At 44.0% G+C, this 24,652-nt stretch overlaps 2 protein-coding genes across 5 annotated transcripts; one reads left to right on the top strand and one right to left on the bottom strand.

Moving 5' to 3' along the window:
- Positions 1-11,761: 11,761 nt before the first annotated feature.
- Positions 11,762-16,180, top strand: hmgn1b (high mobility group nucleosome binding domain 1b). The gene is made up of 6 exons (XM_056443246.1): positions 11,762-11,953; positions 14,530-14,547; positions 14,722-14,751; positions 14,848-14,889; positions 14,971-15,078; positions 15,172-16,180. The coding sequence occupies exons 1-6, from the start codon at positions 11,936-11,938 to the stop codon at positions 15,217-15,219; spliced, it is 264 nt and encodes an 87-aa protein (XP_056299221.1). The 5' UTR covers positions 11,762-11,935; the 3' UTR covers positions 15,220-16,180.
- A 1,704-nt stretch (positions 16,181-17,884) lies between these two features.
- On the bottom strand, positions 17,885-24,440 carry slc37a4b (solute carrier family 37 member 4b). 4 transcript variants are annotated; one of them, XM_056443160.1, is made up of 10 exons: positions 24,425-24,440; positions 22,637-23,155; positions 22,076-22,308; positions 20,435-20,681; positions 19,864-20,016; positions 19,677-19,762; positions 19,474-19,587; positions 19,326-19,391; positions 19,098-19,236; positions 17,885-19,019 (listed from the first exon to the last, which is right to left on the bottom strand). In XM_056443160.1, exons 2-10 carry the CDS (start codon positions 22,782-22,784, stop codon positions 18,853-18,855), a joined length of 1,353 nt encoding a protein of 450 aa, XP_056299135.1. In that variant the 5' UTR covers positions 22,785-23,155; positions 24,425-24,440; the 3' UTR covers positions 17,885-18,852. The 4 variants fall into 4 exon arrangements, with proteins under 4 accessions (XP_056299135.1, XP_056299106.1, XP_056299125.1 ...); XM_056443131.1 differs by lacking the exon at positions 24,425-24,440 and adding an exon at positions 24,063-24,289; XM_056443150.1 differs by lacking the exon at positions 24,425-24,440 and adding an exon at positions 23,326-23,505.
- Between the last annotated feature and the right edge of the window lie 212 nt (positions 24,441-24,652).

The following is a 24,652-nucleotide window of genomic DNA, read 5'->3' as shown; positions in this document are numbered from 1 at the left end:
AGCCGCCACTTCGGAAAACACAGTCAAGCCAGCCCGCACGATTTTTTTCAGTACACGTATATACCAGGCATTACGGTACGAGCGTGTGAAAACTGTCTTCAAAATAAGAGCGAACTTCCGGTAAACGTGATATGACGAAACACGCCTTTAAATACAGATATAGTGATAGATTAAACTAATCGAAGAGATGAAAAATCACGAATTGAATGAATGATGAATACAATACATAAAAGAAGGTAATTATTCCAATATTGGATGTTCTGATTTAAAATGTCAAAATAGAAGATATAGCAAATCACATTCATGCGCAAATGTGTGTCTAATTTCAGAATAGATTTAGAACACAATGGTGCGTAGTTACAAAATACTTTCACTTCTGATTCATGGTAGAGTACCTCAAGGTGTTGTCCAGAGATAATCAAGACATTCTGACGTTTGATTTCTAAATGAAAGCACTTCATAAAGAAAATAATAGTAATATATTTCCAATATTTGATATTTCTTTGAAGCAAATCCGTAACTTTCCTGAAAAAAATTACACTGCAGTCTTGTTAATGGTGACGTCTGCTAGGCCCATGAATATTTTCATGGGATATTCCTGTGTGGATTTTGAATAAATTAAATTTAAAGTTAGCAAAAAAATAAATATTATTCATATTATGCCAATATTTGAATTTTATTTTAAGCAAATCTGTAACTTTCTTGAGAAAAATTACACTTTAGTCTGGTTAATGGTGACCTCTGCTAGGCCCATGAATATTTTCATGAGATATTACTGTGCGGATTTTGAATGAATTCAATTTAAAGTTAGCAAAAAATAAATATTATTAATATTATGCCAATATTTGAATTTTATTTTAAGTAAATCTGTAACTTTCTTGAAAGAAATTACACTGCAGTCTTGTTAATGGTGACCTCTGCTAGGCCCATGAATATTTTCATGGGATATTACTGTGTGGATTTTGAATAAATTCAATTTAAAGTTAGCGAAAAATAATCAATGTTTATATATTTCCAACCTTTGAATTTTATTTAAAGCAGATCATCAAAAATGGCACTGCATTCTAGTTACCTTCGCATTCTGTGGAAGGTTATGTTTTGATTGCTGTGTATTTATTTATTTGTGTGTGTGTTTGTGTTTTATTCGCATAACTCAAAAAGTATTAAACCGAATCGCATGAAATTTGGTGGGATCATTGGATATTATCCGGGGACCATTTGATTAGATTTTGGGATTGATCGGGTCAAAGGTCAAGGTCATGAAAAGGTCAACATCTTATTTTTACCATAGCGCGGTCAAATGTTCATACATAATTCTTTTGTGATGTTTACCACAATATCCGGTATCAAGTTACATCAATTTACAGTTCCCCACACTCTCATGCCAAGTACCAAAAAAGTGGCTGTGGCGAAGGTATGCGCTCTACCGAATGCCTGTTCTAGTTAGTTATGTCTAACTTTAGATTAGAAAGGAAATAACCCATAGTTACACACTAGTCCGTAACATTTAAGATTTCAAAACAAAAACATGCACAGCATTTGCACACAGTAAAACAACAAGTACAGTACAAAACAAAACAAAACAAATGTGTGTGTACAGGCTATGTGTGTGTGTGTGTGTGTGTGTTGTAAGAGTGTGTGGTGTGTGTGTGTGTGGTGTGGGAGGTGGGGTCTGGAGGTGAGGTCAGGTTCCTGATGGCAATGGCTCGAGGTGTCTCTCTGCCTGCCTGTGCGGATCCTGATGGCCTGAGTGCGCCTGCAACACCTGAAACAGTGGAGTGATCTGGTGCTGGGGATCTGACCTGTACTGGTCCTGCACCTCTGGTGTACAACCTCTGCAGGTGGTCCTCCGCACTACTCTGTGTCCTTCTGCCAATGACTACAACAGCGTGCAGGCTCTCCTGCAGCATCTGTGCCAGCTCGCTACAGCTCCTGCCAGGAAGGACTGAGAAGGCCTCAGGGAAACTCGAAGGAACTCAGAGTTTGAGGGGAGAAGGGTGGCCTCCTGAGCTTTACCATTTCCTCAGAGTGTTGGTGTTAACCCACCCTCCTGCCTTTGTCTGCCTTTCCAGGTGTCACCTGTTTCACCCCGCTCCCAGCTGTCTCGGTCACTAGGAGTCTTACCATGTCGATCCTAGTCCCTCTCCACAATGGACTCCTTGGTGATCACCCTCCACAGGCAGTTGCTCCATCCTCAGGTGAGAGATCAGCTCTGTTGTTGTACCCTCGTTGTTCATTGTCAGGGCTCTTTCCACTGTCAGATCTGCAAGACCAACCACCTCCTGGCATCGGCAGTGGATCCACCAGAGTCCACCATCAGAGTGCCTTCCACTGATGGTAGTGCAGCTGACCACTGAATCACACAGTCATGTGTGTACAGGGAGTACAGTGGGGCTGAGACGGGAGACTGGGGGATCCTGTGTTCAGGGGTGTGATTTGACCTGGTAGTCAGGGCTCAGGATGTGGTCAGTGGTGGCCACCAAAGGTCCCAGCCTGCACAGGGGTGCTCAATCAGCTCAAACTGACCAGTGCCAGTTGAAAGGTGATGGCCAAACTACAATCAAAAGTCAGTGTGTTGCAGTCAGACCAATCAATGGTGAGCTGTCTCATGAGGAGTCAGGTGCAGCCTGCTGTGGAGCATCATCCGTGGAGCTGTTGATGAGCCCAAGGAGGAAGGAGGAGGAGGAAGGGAGGAAGGGCACAGCAGGAGTCACTCATCCATGACCACCGAGGGCCAACACCGAGGTGCAGCGAGGATGTAGTGCTTTCATAGCTGGAGCAGAAGGATTCTTATCAGATCTCTTGAACCAGGGACCGGACTAGTCAGGGGGGCACGGAACGGGAGCCGGACTCCAGCCAGGTGAGCGTTTGAACTGGCACAGCCACTAGCTTGAGGTCTTAGGTGGCTGTGCCTGCAGCACTCTGGATCTCTGTCAGCCTGGGCTCCACTATCTCACAGCACCACAGAACTTGTGTCAGCGGTCTCCCAACGGTCAATCAGAGACACATGCTCGGTCAAACTCACACCTCACGGTGTGAGTGTGTTGTTGGCGGCTTAGAAGACGTGTTTGTTGTTAGTTGGGTACTTCAAATGTGCCATAAAAAGTCGTGCATCACCATTCTGCTCTGGTAGTTTGTGGCAGTCCGTATCTTCCGTAGCCCTTGCACTCCTGCGCTGCAGTCTGCCTGATTCCATCTGCCGCTACTCTGTCTCGGTTTCATAGGCGTCTGTCGCCCTCCTCCAGTCCATAGACACGCGCCCTTCATCTCCCTCATGTTGCGGATGTCCACGGGTCCGTCCTTAAGGGCAGCAGTGTTAGGCTTGGGGCTGGCCGGATGCATCTATCGCTACGGCTTTTGGTTAGGAAATTTATCTATTTTTTATGGGGGGTTTGACCACTGCTTTTTAGTTAGCCGTTATGGCTCATTATTACTTCCGCAAACCGCTGGCTGCGCTGGGAACACACTGGATACGATCATGGATCATCGTAGTCGTAAATTGAGCGTGGGCGATCCTGTAGCTCTCGGCTACTCGTTCTGAACCATTCTCATTCGTCTTCGTCCCTGATCTTGTGATCCTTTGCGCATTAGAAAAGGCTGATAAAATGGCGGGATGGGAAGCAGCCGAGAGACGACCTGAATCACATGATTAGCAGTCTTGTAGGACGAGAGCTGGGGCCCTTCCTCTGAATCTGCTCTGGTGCAGTGGTGGGTGTTCTTTTTTTCCTCTTGCTTTGGGTTTTTGGTGTTAGCCTTGTTGGTCCCAGCACACTGCCTAGTTCTGTGCACAACCAACAGATAGGTTACGACCCCGGTAGTCTGATGCGTCCGATGGTGGTGTGGGGTCGGATGTGGTGGTTGTGGTGATGGCGCCGAGCTGAATAGGGTGGCTGAACTCCGGGAATGAGATGAGATCCATTTCCAGGTTCAGGAGCAGGAGCGAGGGAGTTGAATGTTTGAAAGAGTCTTAATGTTCTTGGTTGTCTGAAAACAAACCCCCCCCAATTTTATTTGTACACCTCCAGAGTTGTCTCTCTGCGGAAAAAGAGAGAAGACGAAGTTGGGCATATGACTCGATCCGGCCAGCGGGGAGTCAGCCAAGTCCGCGTCAGACAAAAGATGTTACAATCGCCATGTCGTTGTTGCAATCAGTCCTGTAACAATCATCATCTCTTATTCCAGAGATCATCGTTAGCAAGAGAAGAAGGATGCTGGGCAAAGGTGAATGATGCTGGAAGGTCTCAGTCTGTTCGAATTTCTCTCCGTTCCCTCGATGTTTTCGTTCTCTCTCCCCGTAGCCGCTCCACTGTTGTTGTTGTGTGTGTTGCGTACAATCTCTGCAATCTCACCCGGATCTGGATGGAAAAAAAAAAAAAAAACAACAAAACCGTAAAGTTTATCAAAAAAGTCAAAAAGTGTGCTGCGGTGTTGTGTGCCGATGTGTTTGTGGCAAAAATAAAAAAAAAAAAATAAACACAAAAACTAAAAGAGCGCACAATCTCCGCGGAGCTGCCGCGACGGCGACTGGACACAGCCGCGCCATACCTTCCTTTTATTAGTTGTTTTCATCCTGTCTGCCTGTTTCACTCACTATCATGTCATTCCAGATCCTGCTTCCCATCTCGTCAGTCCAACTCCCTTCACCCTCCCTTTTAGAAATCAAACGTCAGAATGTCTTGATTATCTCTGGATGACACCGTGAGGTACTCTACCATGAATCAGAAGTGAAAATATTTTATAACTACGCATCATTTTCTTCTAAATCTATTCTGAAATTAGACACATTTGCGCATGAATGTGATTTTCTTTATCTTTTATTTTGAAATTCTAAATCAGAATATCCAAAAATTGGAATAATTACTTTCTTTCATTTAATGTATTCATCATTCATACCATTCATGATTTTTCATCTCTTCAATTAGTTTAATCTATCACTATATCTGTATTTAAAGGCGTGTTTCGTCATATCACGTTCACCGGAAGTTCGCTCTTATATTGAAGACAGTTTTCACACGCTCGTACCGTAATGCCTGGTATATACGTGTACTGAAAAAAATCGTGCGGGCTGGCTTGACTGTGTTTTCCGAAGTGGCGGCTGGCTTGACCGCAGTTCCACATGCATATACAGCGTCTCCATAGACTCCCGCAGAGTGCTGCAGGACATTCTTTTGCAAGGTGTTGATTTCCACGTTGTGTAAAGCCAGTTGTACGAGACAGAAAAGTCAAAGTACAGCGTTTGCAGTTCAGTGGTGGAACGTTCATGATCAAATGATATGGACAGGTTTAGCAAGTATAAAGCAATAGATAACACACTTATCTTAGCAAGCTATTGTGCCCCGATACTCCATTTTGAATTTTGCCTGCCATAAAGAAAATCTGATTAAGCTGTAAAGCCAAATCATGTTGTTCTGTTGATCAATAGCATGCACTTCGACTTTTGATGCAGACATTTTCTTCCCAAGTATTTTTTTTACCCACTGATGGGCTAACGCTGCTCCTTGTGTCAACATACTTCTTTATTTTTCAAAATTGAGAACATCTGTGTAAAGTACTACACAATGTAAATACAAAATAAAGAAAATCTATAACTATAGTACAAGTGCACTCAAACTTTAAGTGTAAAAGCACAGAGGTGATATCAGCAGAATCCACAGCATCACAAGTATAAGAATGACACAGTGCTATTATATTATCATGTATATATTATATTATTATATCAGAATGACGGCTGCCTTCATGTGTATCAAGTATTGTTTATATCGTAGTTAATCAAAGTATGTTAACTACTTTTACCATTCCTTAATCTATAGCGTTGTAGCGTATCACAGGATTTGTACATACAATCTTGCTGTATGAAGTAACTAGTAATTACAGCTGTATAGTATAAAGCTCAATACATATCTCTCAAATTAAGTGGTGAAAATAGAAGATAGAATCCCAAACTACTGTACTTAAGGTGTTAAATAAAATAGATATAATTAATATAGTAGCAAACAACCGTTCACACTGTAAAAGGTGTAGAGGAGGAACGTTTACCTGAGCAGAGGATTAAGTCACTCCCTCTCTGTGTGTGTCGTAATGCATGCTTTTACCGGCTTTGTTTACGTAGCCGGTTCCAGCCGATAATGCTATCCCGACCGACGGAGTCCTCCAAAGGCCGAGTGGTTCCACCTAAGGTAAATATTTTTACCTTAGCGCCGTTGATGTTGTTTGCACCCTAAGCGCTGTTAGCACTGTTGCTGTTGTTTTTACGGTTTGTTCTGTTTCTATCATTTGCACTATTAGGACCATTGTTGTTGTTTGCACTGTTGGAACTGTTGACGTTGTTTGCACTGTTAGGACCATTGTTGTTATTTGCACTGTTGGAGCTGTTGACGTTGTTTTCACTGTTAGGACCATTGTTGTTGTTTGCACTGTTGGAGCTGTTGATTTTGTTTGCACTGTTAGCACGGTTTGGCAATGTTGTTGTTTGAGCAGTTAGCTATGTTAGCACCGTTAGATTCTAGCCGCTGGCTCAGCTGTCACCATGTTGAATCCGTGTGGAGGCAATACAAAGGCTCTGAAGTCCGTATTGAGCGCCTTTTAATTATTGTCCTTATTTACATTCCACAGCTGTGTATCACATTTTCACTCCTTACTCATGAGATGAAGGGATGACAACACAAATCCCAAAACGAAATATTGAGGCCGGTCTTCCCCAGCGATGCGGCCATTTATGAGACAGGATGTGTAACTATCTACAGAGTTTACGGTGTTTAAGTTGGCTGTCTTGCAAATTGGAACTGCAAACCTAAAGCTTTAAACCATTGTGGTACTTGCACAAGGATGTATTATAACCTGTCTTTTCAATACATCAGCTATAAGATAATGTTTATAACAGTGATATATCATAAACTGGGCCTTAAAGCCCTTCATATTTATTATGCAATAAGCAGTATTCCTACTATTATTTATTTGACTCACATATCTGTGTTACTACACACGTCGATGTTAGAAAGGAGAGATCATTTTGCAAGCTATAAAATACTTCAGCCAAGATTATCTGCAAATATGAAGGACAAGACTCTGTAATCCCTTGAAGTTCTAAATAGGTTAGGATTCATATCTTATGTGCGTCCCGATGTTTATGATTTAAGTGCTCAAAGACAAGCCAAACTGGTTGCTGTTATCAAGGTTAACATTTCTACTACAGAGGATGCTTCTGCTGATGCTTCACTGGCAGCTTTGAATGCTAACAAGCGATCCAGGTACGTAATGCATGCATTAGCCACTCTGGCCTTTTGTTTTGTTGAGTGGGCCAGTGGGGTGAACTAAACTCCCGGTGTCATTACCATGATAACACTGGCAGGCATCAGCATGTGACTTGGCCTAATTGTTTACACCTCTCTGCACAAGGGGATCAGACTGAAATCTTTTATCTGGATGAACTGGTTGAATTTACAGGGTGTTAAATGGAGGATGGGCTGCTTGTCTCTGTTGCCAGTTTGCAACCCTTAAAGCCAAATGTACTCTGAAGTCTGTGACTATTTGATCTATACATCCTGACAGTTTCCATTCCAAGATGCATGTTTTGCTCTGTTTATACTGAGCGTCCACATTAATCTGTAAAAGAAGAAGTTTGAAAAAGCTGCAAATGCCGGATAACTTTGAGAACTCCACACTCAAAAAAAGCCCTTCTTAGAGGTGACACATTTAAATATTGTTTGATACATTTAAATAAATCAATTCCAAAAATTGATATTTATATTTAATCGGTGTAACACAAAATGTATGAATACTTTCATTTATTAGATTTATTTAGGTTAGATGGTGTGCATATCAACTCAAAATATATGTGTTTCATTGGGGACTACCCTTTGCGCATGCGCCAGCTGAAAATCAGTTGTTTACATGAGGTGAAGAGACTTTCAGGGCTGTACGGTGGTTTAGTGGCTAGCACTGTCACCTTACAGCCGGAGGGCCGTGGGTTAAATTCCCAGTCCTTCTGTGTGGAGTTTGCATATTTTGTTTGTTAGTTAGTTAGTTAGTTTATCTTTTGAGTTGGACAAACACAAATTAATTTTATTTCATGAATGTCGTTATTTTATTTTAGATGTATTTGATACAAATGAGTTGGACTAACTTAATTACATTTTATTGCACTGATGTGCTAAATTTGAGTTGGAGTTGCATATAATTATTGGATGGAAAACCTGCCAACAATTTAATTGAGTTCATCCAATGAGTCATTTCTTTGAGTGCAGGGTCACCTGGTAGTGTGGACAAGCGTAACTGCATACATATGGAAACGATTACGTAGACAATCGCATTCGCTATTTGATTGGTTTCACGCAGTCACGTTGTGTCCTTCCCTTATTCTTCAAACCCTGATCACGTGACCCTTTTATAAAAGATAACAGGTGTTCATTTTAAAGTAAATTTGATATGTATGTTAGAGAGAGATAGAGCAAGAACTGCATTCTTGTAACTGGAAAGAAAACGTTTCTACTATACTCGTCTGTGAGTGTAAAGATGAAGATTATAGAAGATCTTACATATCAAGCACTATCTTTTATTATTAAAGATTACTACAATATTATCGCATTTTTCTGTAACCAAGCAACTCAACCTACTTCCTGTTTACACCGGCACCCACATGCCCAGTGTACATGAATAGTCATGGGCTAATGTGGACAAAATCATTTAGTAAACGATGCTGAAACGCCCTTGTGGACAGAGATTGTTTTCATTTTAAAACCCTGTTATCAAACTAGCCTTACTCTTTTGTTTTCCTCCTCACCCTTATGCAGTATTGGTTTATTGCAATAACCCATCTTGTAGCATTAACATTTTCATTACTCAATAAATGAAAAACTAAGCTTTGGGAAGTTGAACTGTGTTTCTCTGGAAATAAAGTGAATCTTTGCGATGTTATAGAAATTGATGTAAAATTGTATAAATCATCAGAACTTTTCCAAGCTCCCATTCATTTATTGTGAATGGATGCCTCTATGGTGGCCAGCAACGAAAGCCCAATACCAGCAGTTTTATTTTGAAATTTGACCTAATGTATTTGAGTATTTGTTAGCAGTAAAATGTCTCAGGCAGATGCAACTTGGGGTTGGAGGAATACTCCAAACAAAACAAAAAAATAAAATTTGGTGTGCTCACAAATTGCTGTTGAATGTCGCCCGGCAGGAAGCTTCAGTTCACTGTAAAACAGTTTGTTTTCAGTGTTCACACCTGATTCAAGAACAGCTCAAAGATACCTCAAAGGGTACTTTACTAACCACTCTTGAAGCAAATTAATTAAAAAAGAAGTTGTGATTTAAAACTAAATGGAATTAATTTAAAAAGTCTATAAACAATTATATGACCCTGTTGAATAACAAGCAACATAAAAAGCAAATTGCAGTGTTTCTTCAGTTGTAATCTTGTCGTCTTGCTAGTTCAAAAAAATATTTAAAATCTTAGTGCACAATCACTGCCTTACTAAGACAGAAAAATAATATGGCCTACTGAAAATGAAAAGGGGAAAATAAGCATGTTCTGGCACTAATAGTGGGCTGAATGCTTCATCAACCTGTAGTTGTTTTAATCTCATCCAGTCAGCAGGATACTGGGCCGAGTTTGCATTGAGAAAGAGTATGTGTCCTGGCCTGTGTAAGAGCCCATCTTCCTTTCTTCTCGCCTGATTTGCAATGCAAGATGAATGTTGGACTTAAAGAAGCTGATTGTTGAAAGCATGTCGCCTCCTTAATGTGATGTATTTCCTGCTATATATATATATATATATATATATATATAGCAGGAAATATATATATATAACAGGATGTTGGCCTGTCCAAGAGGCAGGGAGGGATCATTTCAAAATAAAAAGGAGTGTTTTTCAAAATCTGTAATGATTTTGCGGGTTAATTTGTGCTTAAATACTGCAAATCACCAGTAACAAACTCATATCCAAACATCCCAAATATCTAAATAACACTTTGACCAAAACACAATAATACACTAGTATAGAAGATATCACAAGTGTACCACAAGTCCTTCCTTCCTGCTGCTGTCAGGCTGCACAACAAACTGCAGTAGATCGCCTGAGATCCTGGCAAACTCTGCACTTTACTTTACTCAGCACTTTACTTTGTTTTCCCCAGTGGCGTCTCTAGGCTAAAATATCCGGGGCCCCGGATGTTTTTTAATTAGCCCCGAATGTTAATTTACAAAAAATAATAATAAAAAGATTTGGCACACAAGTGGTTAACACCTCCAGGTCGCACGTGACGTCTTTCACCCAAAACAGCGGAGTCAGGCTGGCAGCAGGCTCACGTAACAGCAAGCTGCTGTCTGAGAGTGTTTCTATGTCTAAACATTTCGCTGCTTCACTCATCTGCGCGTAGGGCACCAAGTCCTGAGGGGGCACCACAAAATAGGCAACTAAAAAAATCCTTATAGTTATAATAATTATAATGCCGATATTATTTCAGTCTAGAAATATTAGGCGCCTTTTAGGCATGTATATCACAAAACAGGCAGAACAAGAGATATATTTAATCGCTCAGCACCCCTGATAACACTTCTCGGGTTGCATCGCTCTGCCGTGATGAGCCCCCCCCCCCCCCCGTCCGTCCGTCCGTCGACAACGCTCGCCGTGGGTCACTTTCCTACCTCAGGGGGGCATCATGAAGGAGTTATGCTAATCAAAATCCTAGAGACGCCCCTGGTTTCCCCCCTGTATATTTAGTATTAGTATTTAGTTTTGTGTTCTATATGTATTTTCATTGATGCTGATGTGCACCGCTGCTGTGATTTTTGAAATGTCCCCACTGTGGGACCAATAAAGGAATATCATATCATCTATTGTCTTTTTTTAAATGTTATAAACCAAGGATAAGTATAAAAAATACAAAATGTAATAATTGTCCCAATGTCCAGCTAAATATAAAATATAAAGTTATAATATATATATATAATTGTAATACCAAAGTGTCGGATAAAGTGTCTTGTTTTCTAGCAGTGCGTTAACTGCAACCGTAACGAGCAGAGTGCCCAGTGTTGTTTTCTCGTGGGCTACAGGAGAAATAAGAGGGCGCACTATTAGGGTAATGTCTGTCTCATCCACTCGAGGGGGAATCAATGCTCGTCTCCTGCCGCCGTTATGTCTCAAATCAAATGACTTCTTCCAACACACTGCAGCGCCGCCGCGGTTGTTTCCACCGGAGTCATATTTGGACCCACGCGCCCACAATGCGGCGAGTGGACAGTTGACAACGCTGCACGAGAGCGTACATATGCTCGGTAGCTGTACCCTGTCGCCATTTCCCCCCCAAGCTAAAATACAAAAGACTTGGTTAAGAGAGAACACATCCCTCTCTCAATCTTCTGCTAATAGGCCCACAACTAGTCACGGGTTCGATGTCATCACTCGTGTTCAAATGGCACAGACTGAGTTTGCTTTCAGCTTCTATTAAAAGACAGAAGTCGCGCGGGTAAAAATGTCGCATTTTGGTGGGAAATACAAACGATTTCTGAGCGAGGCGGGAGTCAAGATTAAATGGCAATTTTTTGCCTTGTTACAGCAGATGGCTGCACAGAGACAAATGGCTCGCCGCGTTTGTTGATTGACATGTGACCGAGCCACACAGGTAGGAGCTTATATTTGAAATCGCGTTGCTGACCACCAAGTCGTCCAATCGCCGGGGAGCAGAGGCGGGATGTAGCCCCGTCAATCACGCAGGAAGTCTCACAGTTTGAATAGGGAGGGAGGGAGGGGGAGAATCCAATCCGGTTTGAGCTAGTTCTTCTTCCAATGGAACATTATCGTCGCGCTGCGCTGTATTAGACTGTACTGGTACAGCTTTATCCAGAATATACCACTGTATTTTTCTCCTGTATTAAGCAACATTTAGCGCTCTTTTCTTTAAAAAAAAAAAAAAAAATCACCCCACACAAACCAGCCATGCCTAAAAGGAGCAAAGTGAGTAGACCGACATCTTTCATGCATTCAGTAATACGGCGTTTATAACCCCCAACTGCAATTTGTAAAACGGGCTCGCGACAGCTAGCGAGTAGCGAGTTGTTAAAAAGGTTGCTACAAATGTTGCCTCCTCGGTTGCCGGTCGCTGTGTACACTGGGGCGGCTGCAGACCGGAGTTTAGTTCGCGTGGAGGGTCTGTTTTGATGCTCTAAAGTGGCCGATTCTCGGCGCTGTCGCTCTCGTACAGTGCTTATCTTTGTGCCAAGTGTTTTTTCCGTGTGCCGGGGTTTCCCTCTACTGCAGAATGTTGAGATGCACAGTCACACATGTGTATAAAATACATTAATCTGCAATGTCGGACAAAGCGGGTCCGTTATCTATGTCGACGGGTTGCTTTTTTCTGCAGAGAAAGTTGGCGGCATATTGATTGTTTCCTATGGGGGTAGTCACGCTGGCTACTAAAGTTTCGAAAACGTTTTCTTGAATTATACGTCTGTTATGTGGTGGATGTTTGGCTCCAGCGCTGGTTGTTTTCGTGTGGGCACCGAGGCTTTTTTATGGCTTTTTTTGGTAAAACAAATAATGTGCTTATTTTTTTAACGATAATATGCGAATGGCCCTTCCCCAAACCTAACATGCACGTGTTTGTTTTTGTTAATGAATGGCTCTCCTTATTTTCAACGGTGAAAAACAAACGCTTGGAAGGCGTTCGTCGTGTCAGCTGAGTGTCTTTATGTGTGTTGTCGGCTCAAGCCAGTCGTAGGGTTATGCAATGGCGAGCCTCCGTCAGCAAAGCGCCCGCTCTTGTTGCTGGGGGTTCTAGTAGATTCTGCTACCAGATCGACAGAGTCGCCGCTGAGCGTCTCGGAGTGACTCTTTTTTTCAAATTCGTGGCGGGAACCGCTCGCTGCAGCGCTCGGGTTCGCTCCGTACACTGGCAATCCCGTTGATTACCAATGAATGGATGTGTTCGCGGGGAGGCGGAGTCCCCCCTCCCTCCTCCACCAGAGTTTTACAGTACAAACAAATCTCTTCCAGGAGCCCAGGAGAGCACGACCACAGGCCGCCGTTTAAACTGCACCTCTGGTCCAAACTGCACTTATTGTTCTCCTATTGTTGTGGAGACAGATGCACTTGCACAATTGTATTTGTAATCGATATAATGAATATAAACATGCTGATAAGAAGTGAGTATTGAGCTCTTTCAGGGTTATGAGCTCTATTGTTCCAAGATTTAGACCATATCTCAGCCAATCACAGCGGTTCGTCTAACCTAAATCATGTATGAAGCTAGCTGCTCAGCCCATACCTGCAAACTTGTCAGCTTTCGGTGAAATTCACCGTTTTGAACTCAAAATAGGTCATCCACGTGAATCGTGGAGATCCGAAGAGTGGTGCTCTTCGCAATAAAACATCTTTGATGGGACGTGTCGCGTCTCGGCCAATCAGCGTTCAGATGTCGACATCGTTTGGGGGCTCAGGTTAGCTTCAATGTTAGCCCGCTACATCTACTGCTGTCACGCTGCACGGTGTTGCGATGCAAACAAAGTACCCGTACGTCAAACACAATGTGATTTAGCATATTTTTAGTATCGATACTTCATTAAGAGAGCGATCAGAGCTCACGCGCTGCTCCGCGCTCACAGCGAGAGAAGTGGCGCAGCTTTAGAGACCGACTTCGGCTTAAAAAATAAAAAGATGCCAGAAGTGAAATGTTTCAGTCTGTAAAGTTCTGTAACTACAGCTGCTCATCCTGATGAACTGTGTATCATCTGGTCAGAGTCTAACGGCCTCATAGTGATCATCAATGCTATGATGGAACCATGTAGTTTCATTCATATCTGGCTGTATTAATACTAATATTACTGTCATTTGTTAAGTGTTGAAAAAGTTGGTAAAAAGTGAACCACACAGATGTTTTATTTATTACTATTATAGATAAATATACCAGTATCATATTTATGGTACCATATTGTTTTTATGGTATTGTATTGAATTCTGGTATCGGGTATCATGATATTTATGGCAGGTATGTAATATGTATAGAAGTTATAATATGAGTATCGTGACAAACAGGTAGAGACAGAACAGATTCAGGGAAAAGTCCATGAGGACTGTTCAGGCAAAAAAATAGGAAGTTGGTTCATGAATGACTTTAACCATATTATATATAATGACAATGTATATTTGTTATTACTATCATTACAGGGCTGAGTCAGAGCGGAGGACCTTTTGTTCTTAAATTGTTTACTGTCATTATTTAGATTTGTGGTCAGAACAATAAAATGACTGTAGTTGTGGTTCTAAAAGCTTTGAGGCTTCAAACAACGTGGATGTGGTGTGGTGAAAAAAAAGTCACCTGCACCCCCCCCCCCCCTCCCGTTGTCACCTTTTTCACCCCTCATGAGTTTGCCGGTATGTCAGCCATAGGCTAATGCTGTCTGGAAACTCCCACTTTTGAGTGACATAACTAATACTTAAAGCCCATGACCCCACTCCCCCAACTCAATTTACCATAGGCACATTAAACTGCAGAACAATTATATAACCCGATTTATCTTCTGTGTCTCTCACAGGCAGGAGGAGAACCAGCGGTGAGTACAAATTACACTTGTTTTGGTTTACATATATCTGTGATTTTTTTTTCTTTAAAAAATAAAATGAAACCGTGAGTCTGTGCACCCACTAGGGGTCAGTAACACCCCATCAGTGAGCGCAATAGGCTGATGCGCACAAAGTAATCACCATGTCTTGTTTACTCTCCACAGGCCAAGAGGAGATCTCTCAGGTTGAGTGAAGTAAGTACAAACAAGGCCACACTGTCGCAGACGACTTGCACGACATTAACTGCATTCTTAATGCTGACATTTCTTTTCTTTTTTTTGTCCACACAGAAACCTGAACCTGCAAAGGCAGAGGCCAAACCAAAGCCAAAGGTGGGTCTTTGTTTGGATCCCCTCCGATTAGACTCAACTCGTGACGGAGTGACTAATACGGGGAATATTTTTGTTTTGCAGAAGGTAGTTGCTAAGCCTAAGAAAGCCAAGGAGGTGGAGAAGGCCAAGCCCGAGGAGAAAGCACCAGAGGCCCCCGCTGAGAACGGCGAAGCCAAAGCAGAGGAAAAGGTAATGCTCGCGGCATCATATATAAACACTCAAAATCCAAACTAATCTCAGTGGTTATTAAACTTAAACACTTTGTAAAACTTTGTTTTCCAGGCACCAACTACAGAAGAAACTGATGAAAAAGATGATGCGGCAGAATAACATCTCTCAAACTACATCTTTTACCAGTGCTCCCTGTACCTCTTTTCTTGTACAATTCAGGGGAATATTTTTATCAACTATTTTCTAAATACAGTTTTTTTAGTAGTTTGATTGTAGAGAACACTTTTTTTTATTGAAAGAAAAAAAGAAGTCAATTTGGAGACGGGAATTTCGTCACATCCCACAATTTTGCATCGCCACAAAAAATTGCGGTCGCTGTTGTTACTGTCAGTGGATTTCATTTCAGTTTCACATGTGAAGGAGGGGAGGGTGCAGGACCGGTTACCGTGTCGACGCGCAAGCATGCCGTTCACAGGAGCTGGGGCAACAACCGGAGGAGCTAGTCGGTGTGGATTACATTCCATATGCTTTATAAGGGACAGTGTATGTAATCTGTGCCAGGGTGGGATGGACAGTCACAGGGCAACTCATTGTTTTATTGTTTATAATGAAGAACAGTGTTTTAGAATGTTTGTAAGCTTTGTTCCTCCATGTTAACTCTTGTACTCATGCAGTTTTCTTAATTAATCTGAACAATATAGCTAGAATTCCTTGTACTGGAGCTCTCCTTATCAGAACTGTGCATCGCGTGTGTTGGTTGTGTCTGTTCTGTGATAGCATCGCAATAAATTTGTATAGCCGCTGTGAGGAAGGAAAAAAAAGGTTTTCAATCTTTCGATATGCAGTGTATAATGGTACATAGTAAGGATGGTAAAAATGGAATTTGTTTTCTTAGCCAGGATAATGAGTTGTGTAACCATAAAAAAATGTTGAGATTGGTGTCCTAAAGGCCAACAGACAAAATGTACAGTTATTTGAGATGTCAAATGCAAACCAGCAGTAGCAATATTCATGTGGGTTTTAGATATCTGTATCAAGTACAAGTGTGCAGTTTATTTTTATTTGTTTATAGATGTACCTGTGTAATGATTGTTATCAAGCCAATAAAACTTGGTTGGTAGTTGTTGCACTGTTTCATTCTGATGGCTTGGTTGATGATAGAAGACAGTACAACTGTGCAGTAACTGATCTAAAATCAGAAGCTTAAGAAATAATAAAAAAAGATCAGAAATCTTGCTAATTTGGCTTTGTAAAAAACACTACGTGCTGACAAAGTGCTTGATTCGCTGAATGCTGGTAGTCATTTTTATCAGTGGTAATTCACTAGTTTAGTGTGCCAGTCATTTGGTGAAGGCACCTAAAGCACAATAATCTGGAGATTATTGTATCATTTTCTATGTTTACATAAAGCTGGATTCAATAATTGCATGTTGGTCGTAGTGTACCAGCAAATGTGTCTTCAAGGTGAAGAGGAGGAGTCTTAAATTCAGTCCGCGGAGTGGCACTTCACGGAGGACTGAAATAGCCACACAGCAGCAGCATTAGCAGCAGGACACGTGGGCTGTTGAACTCCTCCCTGTGAAATCATTTTTTTATGTCGCCTATCAGGCCACTCAGAGCACTGCTTTTTACAAACGATCACAATAAAAACCGACGAAGAAGAGTTTCAGCACCATGGACAGCTCTTCCCGGCTCCTTCAGGTCAATCAGCTCTTGTTGTTTCCCCCTCAGCATTTCTACTTTGACTAGTTTCGCGAGGCAGTCACGTCACTGTCACATTATATTCACCCTCCGTGTTAGTAAACAAACCGATAACGTGCGCCATTACGTTTCTCTGGTGCGGTAGGACGTCCACTTCCGGCTCTACTGCGATTGGTCGGCGGAGAAGGTCACGAGGGAGGCGCGTAGAAGATTCAGCTTCTTCCTGAGAGCTGTCAGATGGGTTGATGTTTTTTATCCCCCTTCATCACACAGGACACAGACACGTGTTGCTTCGTTTTGCTACCGATTATAAATCACGTGCTTCTGTTGCTAAAATGCTTCTAGAAGTACAGCTATTGAAAAAGGCTAGCATGAAGAGATCACTCCCTGATGGGGTGAAAGAAAGAAGAGACCCCTCTCTGATGGGGTGATAGAAATGCAGTCCTCGAAACATGCATTCCGAGGTTCAACTGAAGCTAATGTTCAGCGGCCTTCTGTAAATACAGATCTCACTTTGTTTCCCCTGCAGAGCTGAAACACCAAGACAAAACCTTGAAACGAAAGAAAATGGAACTACTCTCATCTCTAGTGCCACTTCAATGGGATGTATTCATGTATTGTACATGACAAGGACTTGGTTATATCTCACCTTGCATGAGGGATCCTTTCACAGCCGGAGGAACATGCTCCAAATGTCCACATGGGCATGAATATAATACCCTTGGGGTAAGGGGGCCAGACAGAGCCGTGCTGAATACTACTGTGTTTAAGGAATAACCCCTCTCAATGACACTACTTGCTCAAAAAGGCAAACCCACCGACAACATGTTTTATTTTATTGGTAAAATAGTTTAAAGCAATCTATACCAAAATATGCTTATTCTACATAACCATAAAAAAAGCTTTAAATAAAACCAAAAAAAAGAAGAAATATTCTGTATTTCCGCCATATACAGATTTGCCACGCTAATCGCTGAGCATGCTGATATCGCCCAATGTCAGGACTATTTGCTCGTGTGACAAGGCGATAAGATATACGGTAGCCAGTCCAGACGCATAGAGACAGACTCACAGGAAGGTGTGAGGTGATACGTTCAACTAACGCCAGTAAAATCAAACAAAGTAAACTTCACATTTATTCGATGTCCAGGGTAGAATCACCAGTAATAAGAGTTGTCAAAAGTCACAGATTAATTTTGGATGAGAAAGTTAACGGTATACAATCTAGTGTCATAAGTGGCAGTGATAACACACCTGTCCATCTTTAAGGACATCAGTGTTATTCTGGATCTTGTGTATACAAATATTGCTCTCCTATTACTACATTTTGGTGAGATAATGAGCCTTTTACAGTTATGGCCATGACGCGTACTACGACCTCGGTGCACATAGTTAGACAAAGAAAGATCTAGACTAGACGGGCCCGTCAGTAAGAGACATGAGCAGCAGCACACATTCATCTAAAAGGAATCAGCTCAGATGTTCGCACACATTCACGTCCACGTTCTTTTTAACTATACAGCCGTCTTAAATGTGTCTCCACATGAAAGCTACCTCTCGGATGAAGTCAACGCAATGAAAGGACCGATGTGCAGGATGAATTAGAGATGCACCAATCAGATCTTTCCAGTCCTGATACCAATACCTGGGCTTTGGGAACGGCCCATACAGAGAACTGATCCCATAGCAGTGTTTAGTTAGTGTGCCTCACTGTGTGGAAGAGACTGGGATCTTATGTGCAAGGCAACACCAGGCTTGACTTGTAAGACAGAATGTTACAATGAAATACTGATATGCACTAAATTATTATTTTATATCATTATAAATTCTAATAATCATACCAGATGGTCCTATAGTGACAGATATCCAGCTAGTTGAGATAGTATCAGACTAATATCTAATATCGGTGCATCTCTAGGTTTTATGTGAGGCACCGGATTGTGAACCTAAAGGGATTTTTCCAAGATGCCGTGGTTTAGTTTGGTCTAATTGGCGTTGTATTAATGTGCAGCACTCTGTATATAAAGAGCCGTCAACAGTGCGGGACCACTGCCCGTCTAGTCACATGACAGGTCATTTCAGGACGATACATTAGTCCGTCTTCTCTGCGATCCGTCCCATCTTGGTGCGCATGTTGCGCGCCAGGAAGAAGGCAACGGTGGCGACGGCCATTGTCACCTCGGCAACCCAGAAGGCCGTGTCCCAGCTGTGTTTCTTGGCGATGGTGCTGAAGGGAAGGCCCGCCATGAAAGCCCCAACTGCAACAAAAAGGGAAAGCGTGTTTGGTCACGCGAACGCGGGTGACACGGCGTCTCTGCTTGTTGACGGGAATTTACCATTCGCCATCAGAGCGACAACGGCATGTGAGGTTCCACAAAAATTCGAAGGGGCACTTTCACTGGCGATCACCCCGAACAAGGCGATTGGGCCGTAGGAGGAAAATCCAAACATCGCACCGAGGAACAGGATCCAGATCTGTGCGAAGGAGTAAAAACACAGTGCTCTCCAAAGCTTTCCTGAGATCCAGCACAGAACATTTTTTTGCAGAACATTTTTGAGCGTACCTCTTTTTCTGGCACGCCAACGAGGACGGAGACAGGATGAAGGGCTTGGACCCAAAGAGGAGCCTCCTGTGCCAACACAATAAGCTCCTATGATACATTTCAAGTTGTTTAACACAGTAATAAAAAGAAGAAATGAAGTCCCAATTACCTTCGGCATCTCAGGTGTGATGGTGACCCTGAAGAGGAACATGGACACACACATGCCGGCCATCATGAGAAGGAGCAGGCTGTGGCGAGGGTTGCCGTGGGTGCCCAAGCCTCGCTGGAGGAAGTTCAAAGAGAGGTTGGTATTGAACCTCGCTCATTAATACCAGCCATGTTTTGCCTGATCGATCCCAGCCCGTTACTCACCTGAGCCACGGCCCGATCAGAGAGGAACCCGGCTGTAAGGCTGCCCACGAAGCCTCCCAGCTCCAAGGCACTCATGTAGGTACTCCCTGTGGGAGCCAAAGCAGCCGATGTCAGCACCCCTCGCCCATCAGATGGAGTGAAAAACCATTCAGGCGGGATGGATCATTAAAGAAAAAGAGAAGCATACCCATAAGAACAGTCTGGCCTTTCTCCTGCATGAGGAACAGCTGTCCCCAGTCAGTGGCAGCCGTCTTCACCCCGAACACCACCAAGTAGCCCAGAGACAGCACCCACAGGAAAGGGGAGAGGAGGAACTCTTTCAGGGTGCTCTCACCGTTGCCTGGGAGGAGATACAGATAGGGGAGGACAACAACTGGAGATCAGACATGGGTCGATACTCAAGTGTACCGGTACCGTGACTTTACACGGCATGCCGGTGATAGTCGACTCATGGTCCATTTATTAAATTCACAATGAAAATGTTTTGTTTGTACTTTGAACGTAAACAAGGTGCCAGAATGTATTAAAAAAACATAAAAATAGACTAATATGAGATTTTTTATGACCCTAATGAGGATGAAGCGGTATTGATAATGGATGGATGGATGGATTAAAGTACCAGGTAAAACAATTCAGCCATGTACCTGTAGATTAGGGAGGTGCTAATTATTCATGTGTGTCCCTGTGAACGAGCCAACACAAACACACATACATACACACTCTTTCTCTCTCTCTCTCTCTTTCCTCTCTCCGCTCACCTCCCTTAGCCCCCTTCTTGGCCGCCGCCTCAATGCTGGGCAGGCCCACGTCCTTCGGCTCGTTCTTTATGAAAACCACACAAACAATCGAGAAGGAGGCGCAGACGATCCCCGACATGGACAGGATGGTCCTCCAGTCGTAGTACTGCAGGAGAACCGTCGCCAGGATCGGACCCAGACTCCCGGCCAGGTTCATACTGCAGGACAGCACAGACCACCATGTTCCAAACTGGGAGGGCTCAAACCACTGGTGGGAAAAGTGACGCAAGGAGAAAGCAAAGCAGAGTTAACTTTCCCAACAAAAAGAAAAAGCTTGAATATGCATGTTTCAACCATCATGCACTGTCCACATGTTCCACCTCTTACCATGTTCCCGAAGAACATATAGGTCATGCTAAAAAAACACACTGATCATTAATATCTCTGCCCGGAGAATCATGCAATCACTCGGGTGTATGAGCTTGTGGTCGAATGCCCGTCTGCGTCCGCCCATGGCAAATCTCTCGTTTGGGGTTCCCCGTTATGGCTTCATGCTAAAAGACCTCTCGTGGTTGTGGGAAACTTCAGCTTTCTCAAAAGACCTTTTATTGCCCGTTCTATCACTCCTCGCTCGCTACACTTAACCGGCCAACTGTTGGCTGTAATCATTCAATTCAACACGACAGCAGAGGTCATTGCAGACACACCGGGCAGAGATCACCGTTGTAGTTTAATTGTTTTTCGGAGGTTGAAATTGCACACACAAAATAATTAGTTCGACCTAATAATCAAGAAACGTTTGCATGTTCAACACTTTATTTTGCCAAGATGTTCAGATTCTGCTTTTTTTAAATGTTACTGCTGCTGGACCAATGGCATCAGAAGCCGACACCCTCATGATGTACCACAGCTGAAGGCAGCCGTGAGCGTTCCTCACACGGCATACCCAACGGAGGAACCAGTAACTCGAGAATCCACTTGGCAAATACTTAAGAACAGCCCTCGCCGAATCACCACCGCGCCGGTCCACAGTGTGCCGATGTTAACGGCTCCGAGGAACAGGAGCGACAGAAGCCGTGGCAACACCGGGGAAGACTTGATGCCAACATCAGCCGGTGAACTCCTTTCGGTCAAAGTTGCTTCTCTTTCAGAAAGACCTGCTAAGGATCTTCTATAAATACTTTTCTCCTGTAATCTGATCCCTTTCGGCAGGCTGACCGCAAGCCTATTTATTCCCTCACCTTTCGAGCACTGCTACTTTTTAAAAAGGCAGCTTCTCAGACGCCTCAGGTCGACCCTGAGCACAGAACTAGTCGGGGTCTGCGTTCCCCCCCCGCAATGCAAGCCATTCACCAGAACTTTATGATCCAAAGAGCCGCTTGTGCATGAGGCCTTTTTGCAGTTTATTAGGTCTCTCTCTCTCTCCCTCTCCCCTTCTCCCCCTCTCTCCCTCTCCCCCTCCCCCTCCCTCCCCCTCCCCCTCCCTCCCCCTCCCTCTCTGCATATGAGAGAGAACACAGACAACATGTCAGCAGCAGGTGGTTTCCACACTGCGGGTTGGCACCCCTTTCACCAGCTGCTCGTCAGGCGTCGCGAGCGGGAACTCGTTCTGCTCTGACTCGGGGGGTTCTGTGTCGCGCGTGGACACAGGGCCAGCATTACCTTGCGCAGCACTTTGCCACACGGGGGCCAGCCGCAGCCTTGGCCCAGGCCGTTGATGAACCAGAGCAGGGAGAAGATGGGGACGGTGGAGGACCAGGAGAAGGCCACGTTGATGCCGCCCACCAGCAAGAGGCCGATGGAGAAGAGCCAGCGGGCGCTGATCTGGTCCGACAGCACGCCGCTGATGAACTTACTGATGGCGTAGGCCATCGTCTGGCTGCTGGTGATCAGCCCTGCAGAAACACAATGAAGGTTGCTGGTGAAAAGCAATGTACAAAGAGAGACTGTTGCTTTGTACCCACGAAAGACAACCAACGATGGATGAGACTTAAGTCATTTCACTGACAATGATATTAAACCAGTAACAGACACTGAACAGGGGTAGGGGGGAGAATTCCAAAATATCAAAGAGCGAACGCCTTTGCACTGCGCTCGGCCAGTAAGCTGAATAAACCAGGTTTAGGCATTTATCACACAACAGCGGTATCGACGCAGACCCGACGATTGCTTGGGCAAATACTACTTCACCAAACAAACTAAATCTGAATGCTGTCGTCTCACCCAAGTCGTCCTTGTCCAGTTTGATCTCCTCCATCACGGAGGGCATGACGAAGGAGAAGGTCTTCCTGTTAAAGAAGTACAGCGAGTAGCCGAAGAACATGCAGAAGAAGATGGTTGCGCGGTAATAGCCATAGCCTGTGGCCCCCATGGTTGCACTTGGTTCCCGAAAGCACAGGCGCACAACTTCTGGGTGAAAATAAAGACGAGAAGTATTTCCTTTGGGTCTTGTATTTGGGTCCAATCGAGCTGAGAGTGTTGCGGGGACTGTTGCTGGTGGTAGGGGGGAAAAAGTACACGCTATAGACTACTTGTTTGAACTGGGGCGGTGCAGACAAAACGCAGCATTGGCTTGCTGCGGGAGGTCGCTGATTAAATCTTCTCCATAAGGACAAACACTCTTTGACAAGCTCTCTTCTTGCAGACTGGAAGCTCCGTCTGTCTCATCCGAGAAGCTGCTGCTTGTCGAGATCGAGGACAGAGGTGGGGGGGTTGTGGGGGGAACCTTACACCGGCCTGGAACTGAAAACACCAGAATAAATGACAGCAGATTATTACGACAGTTATTTGTGTAAAGGGCAGATATTTAGCACACGGACCCTTTCATATGAACGAGTGGATAAAAGATAGTTGAATGATCTTATGTTTGAACACAACACATGTTGTATAATAACAAGACACAGAATAAGCACATTGTCCTCATAGCAATGTCCACCCCGCACTCGGGTAATCGTGCTGCTGTGTGTAGGTCAGTTGACCCCCAGCAGCCACCTGGTCATGTCCACCCCATCATCCGCTACAGGATAAAGTGACAACCTGACCCGCAGCTCGCTCAGACTTTCACTCATAACATCTTAACAAAGTTGAACGCTCCTCGGGTATGTGTGTGTGTGTGTGTGTGTGTGTGTGTGTGTGGGGGGGGGCTCTCCTGTCAGCTACCACGAACATTACCGGTGCCCAACAGGGAACTCACATGGTCCGAGGTGGCTTGTAGACTCATTTTTAAATATAAAATGGAAGAACGAGGACCAACAATGGCTTGAAAGTGTATCCTTCCAAGTCATAAATCAGCTACGTGTTCAATTTGAGACGATACACCGGGGCGTTACGTACACGACTTGACCTTTCTGACGGAAGCCCGAGACAGCAACGACATGGCTCCCAGGCCGATGCACTGATAAACTCATTGAACGGGACCATTGTTGTGCTGCTGCCGCTGTCACACACACACACCCTCAGTTTGTTAACTAGCGACACTCATGGCGAACTAAGCTGCGGAGCTGCGGGTCTGTTATCCACGTGTCGATCAGGACTTTAACGTGACCAAATGCCGACATATGAAGCAAGACGTATCGACACGCCGGTTGCCGGGATTACCGTCCCCACGGACACGCTGAGTGAGCGGCGGGGAGCCCGTGAAACTGGTTACCTTTCATTCGCGTCCCTCTCGCTGATCCTATCAATGCAACTTAAAAAAAAGGGAAGAAAAAAGGACGACGCGCGTTCATGAATCTGCAGCTCGGTGAGCGCGTCCCCGTGACCACGAATCAGCGCGCACTGCTGTGGTTTCAAACGTCGCACCGCGGAACGCCGCCAGGAGGACTCCCAGACTGCGTGTGAAATATGCGACTTTAAATGAGTAATTGCTCACGGCGACGCCAACGCGGAACGTTGCGTGGTGTAAACTGCGTCTCGGCATCAGTCAGGCCTGCAGAATAAACTCCGGCACAGTGTACGTTCACGTAATACAGCACTCACAACAAAATAAAACCAAAATAAAAAATAAATAACCTGCAGCGGGCTTAATTTGACGCCGGTCTCACACCACCACGATCAGCCAAGTCCAGAGATGGCAGAATATCTATGAAGGGACCCCAGATTTTTCCAAAGGCTGCCTGCTTAAGCAGTAGTAGTAGGGTTATATCTGAGAGACAATTGGGAGGTCAAGGGTCAGTCTGCAGAGTATGTGTGTGTGTGTGTGCATGTGTGTGTGTGAGTGTGTGTGTGCGTGTGTGTGAT

The sequence above is a fragment of the Pseudoliparis swirei genome, chromosome 3, assembly GCF_029220125.1.
Source record: "Pseudoliparis swirei isolate HS2019 ecotype Mariana Trench chromosome 3, NWPU_hadal_v1, whole genome shotgun sequence".
NCBI classification, from domain to species: domain Eukaryota; kingdom Metazoa; phylum Chordata; class Actinopteri; order Perciformes; family Liparidae; genus Pseudoliparis; species Pseudoliparis swirei.
Note: the sequence above shows the minus strand (reverse complement) of the source record. Positions and strands in the feature narration are given on the sequence as shown.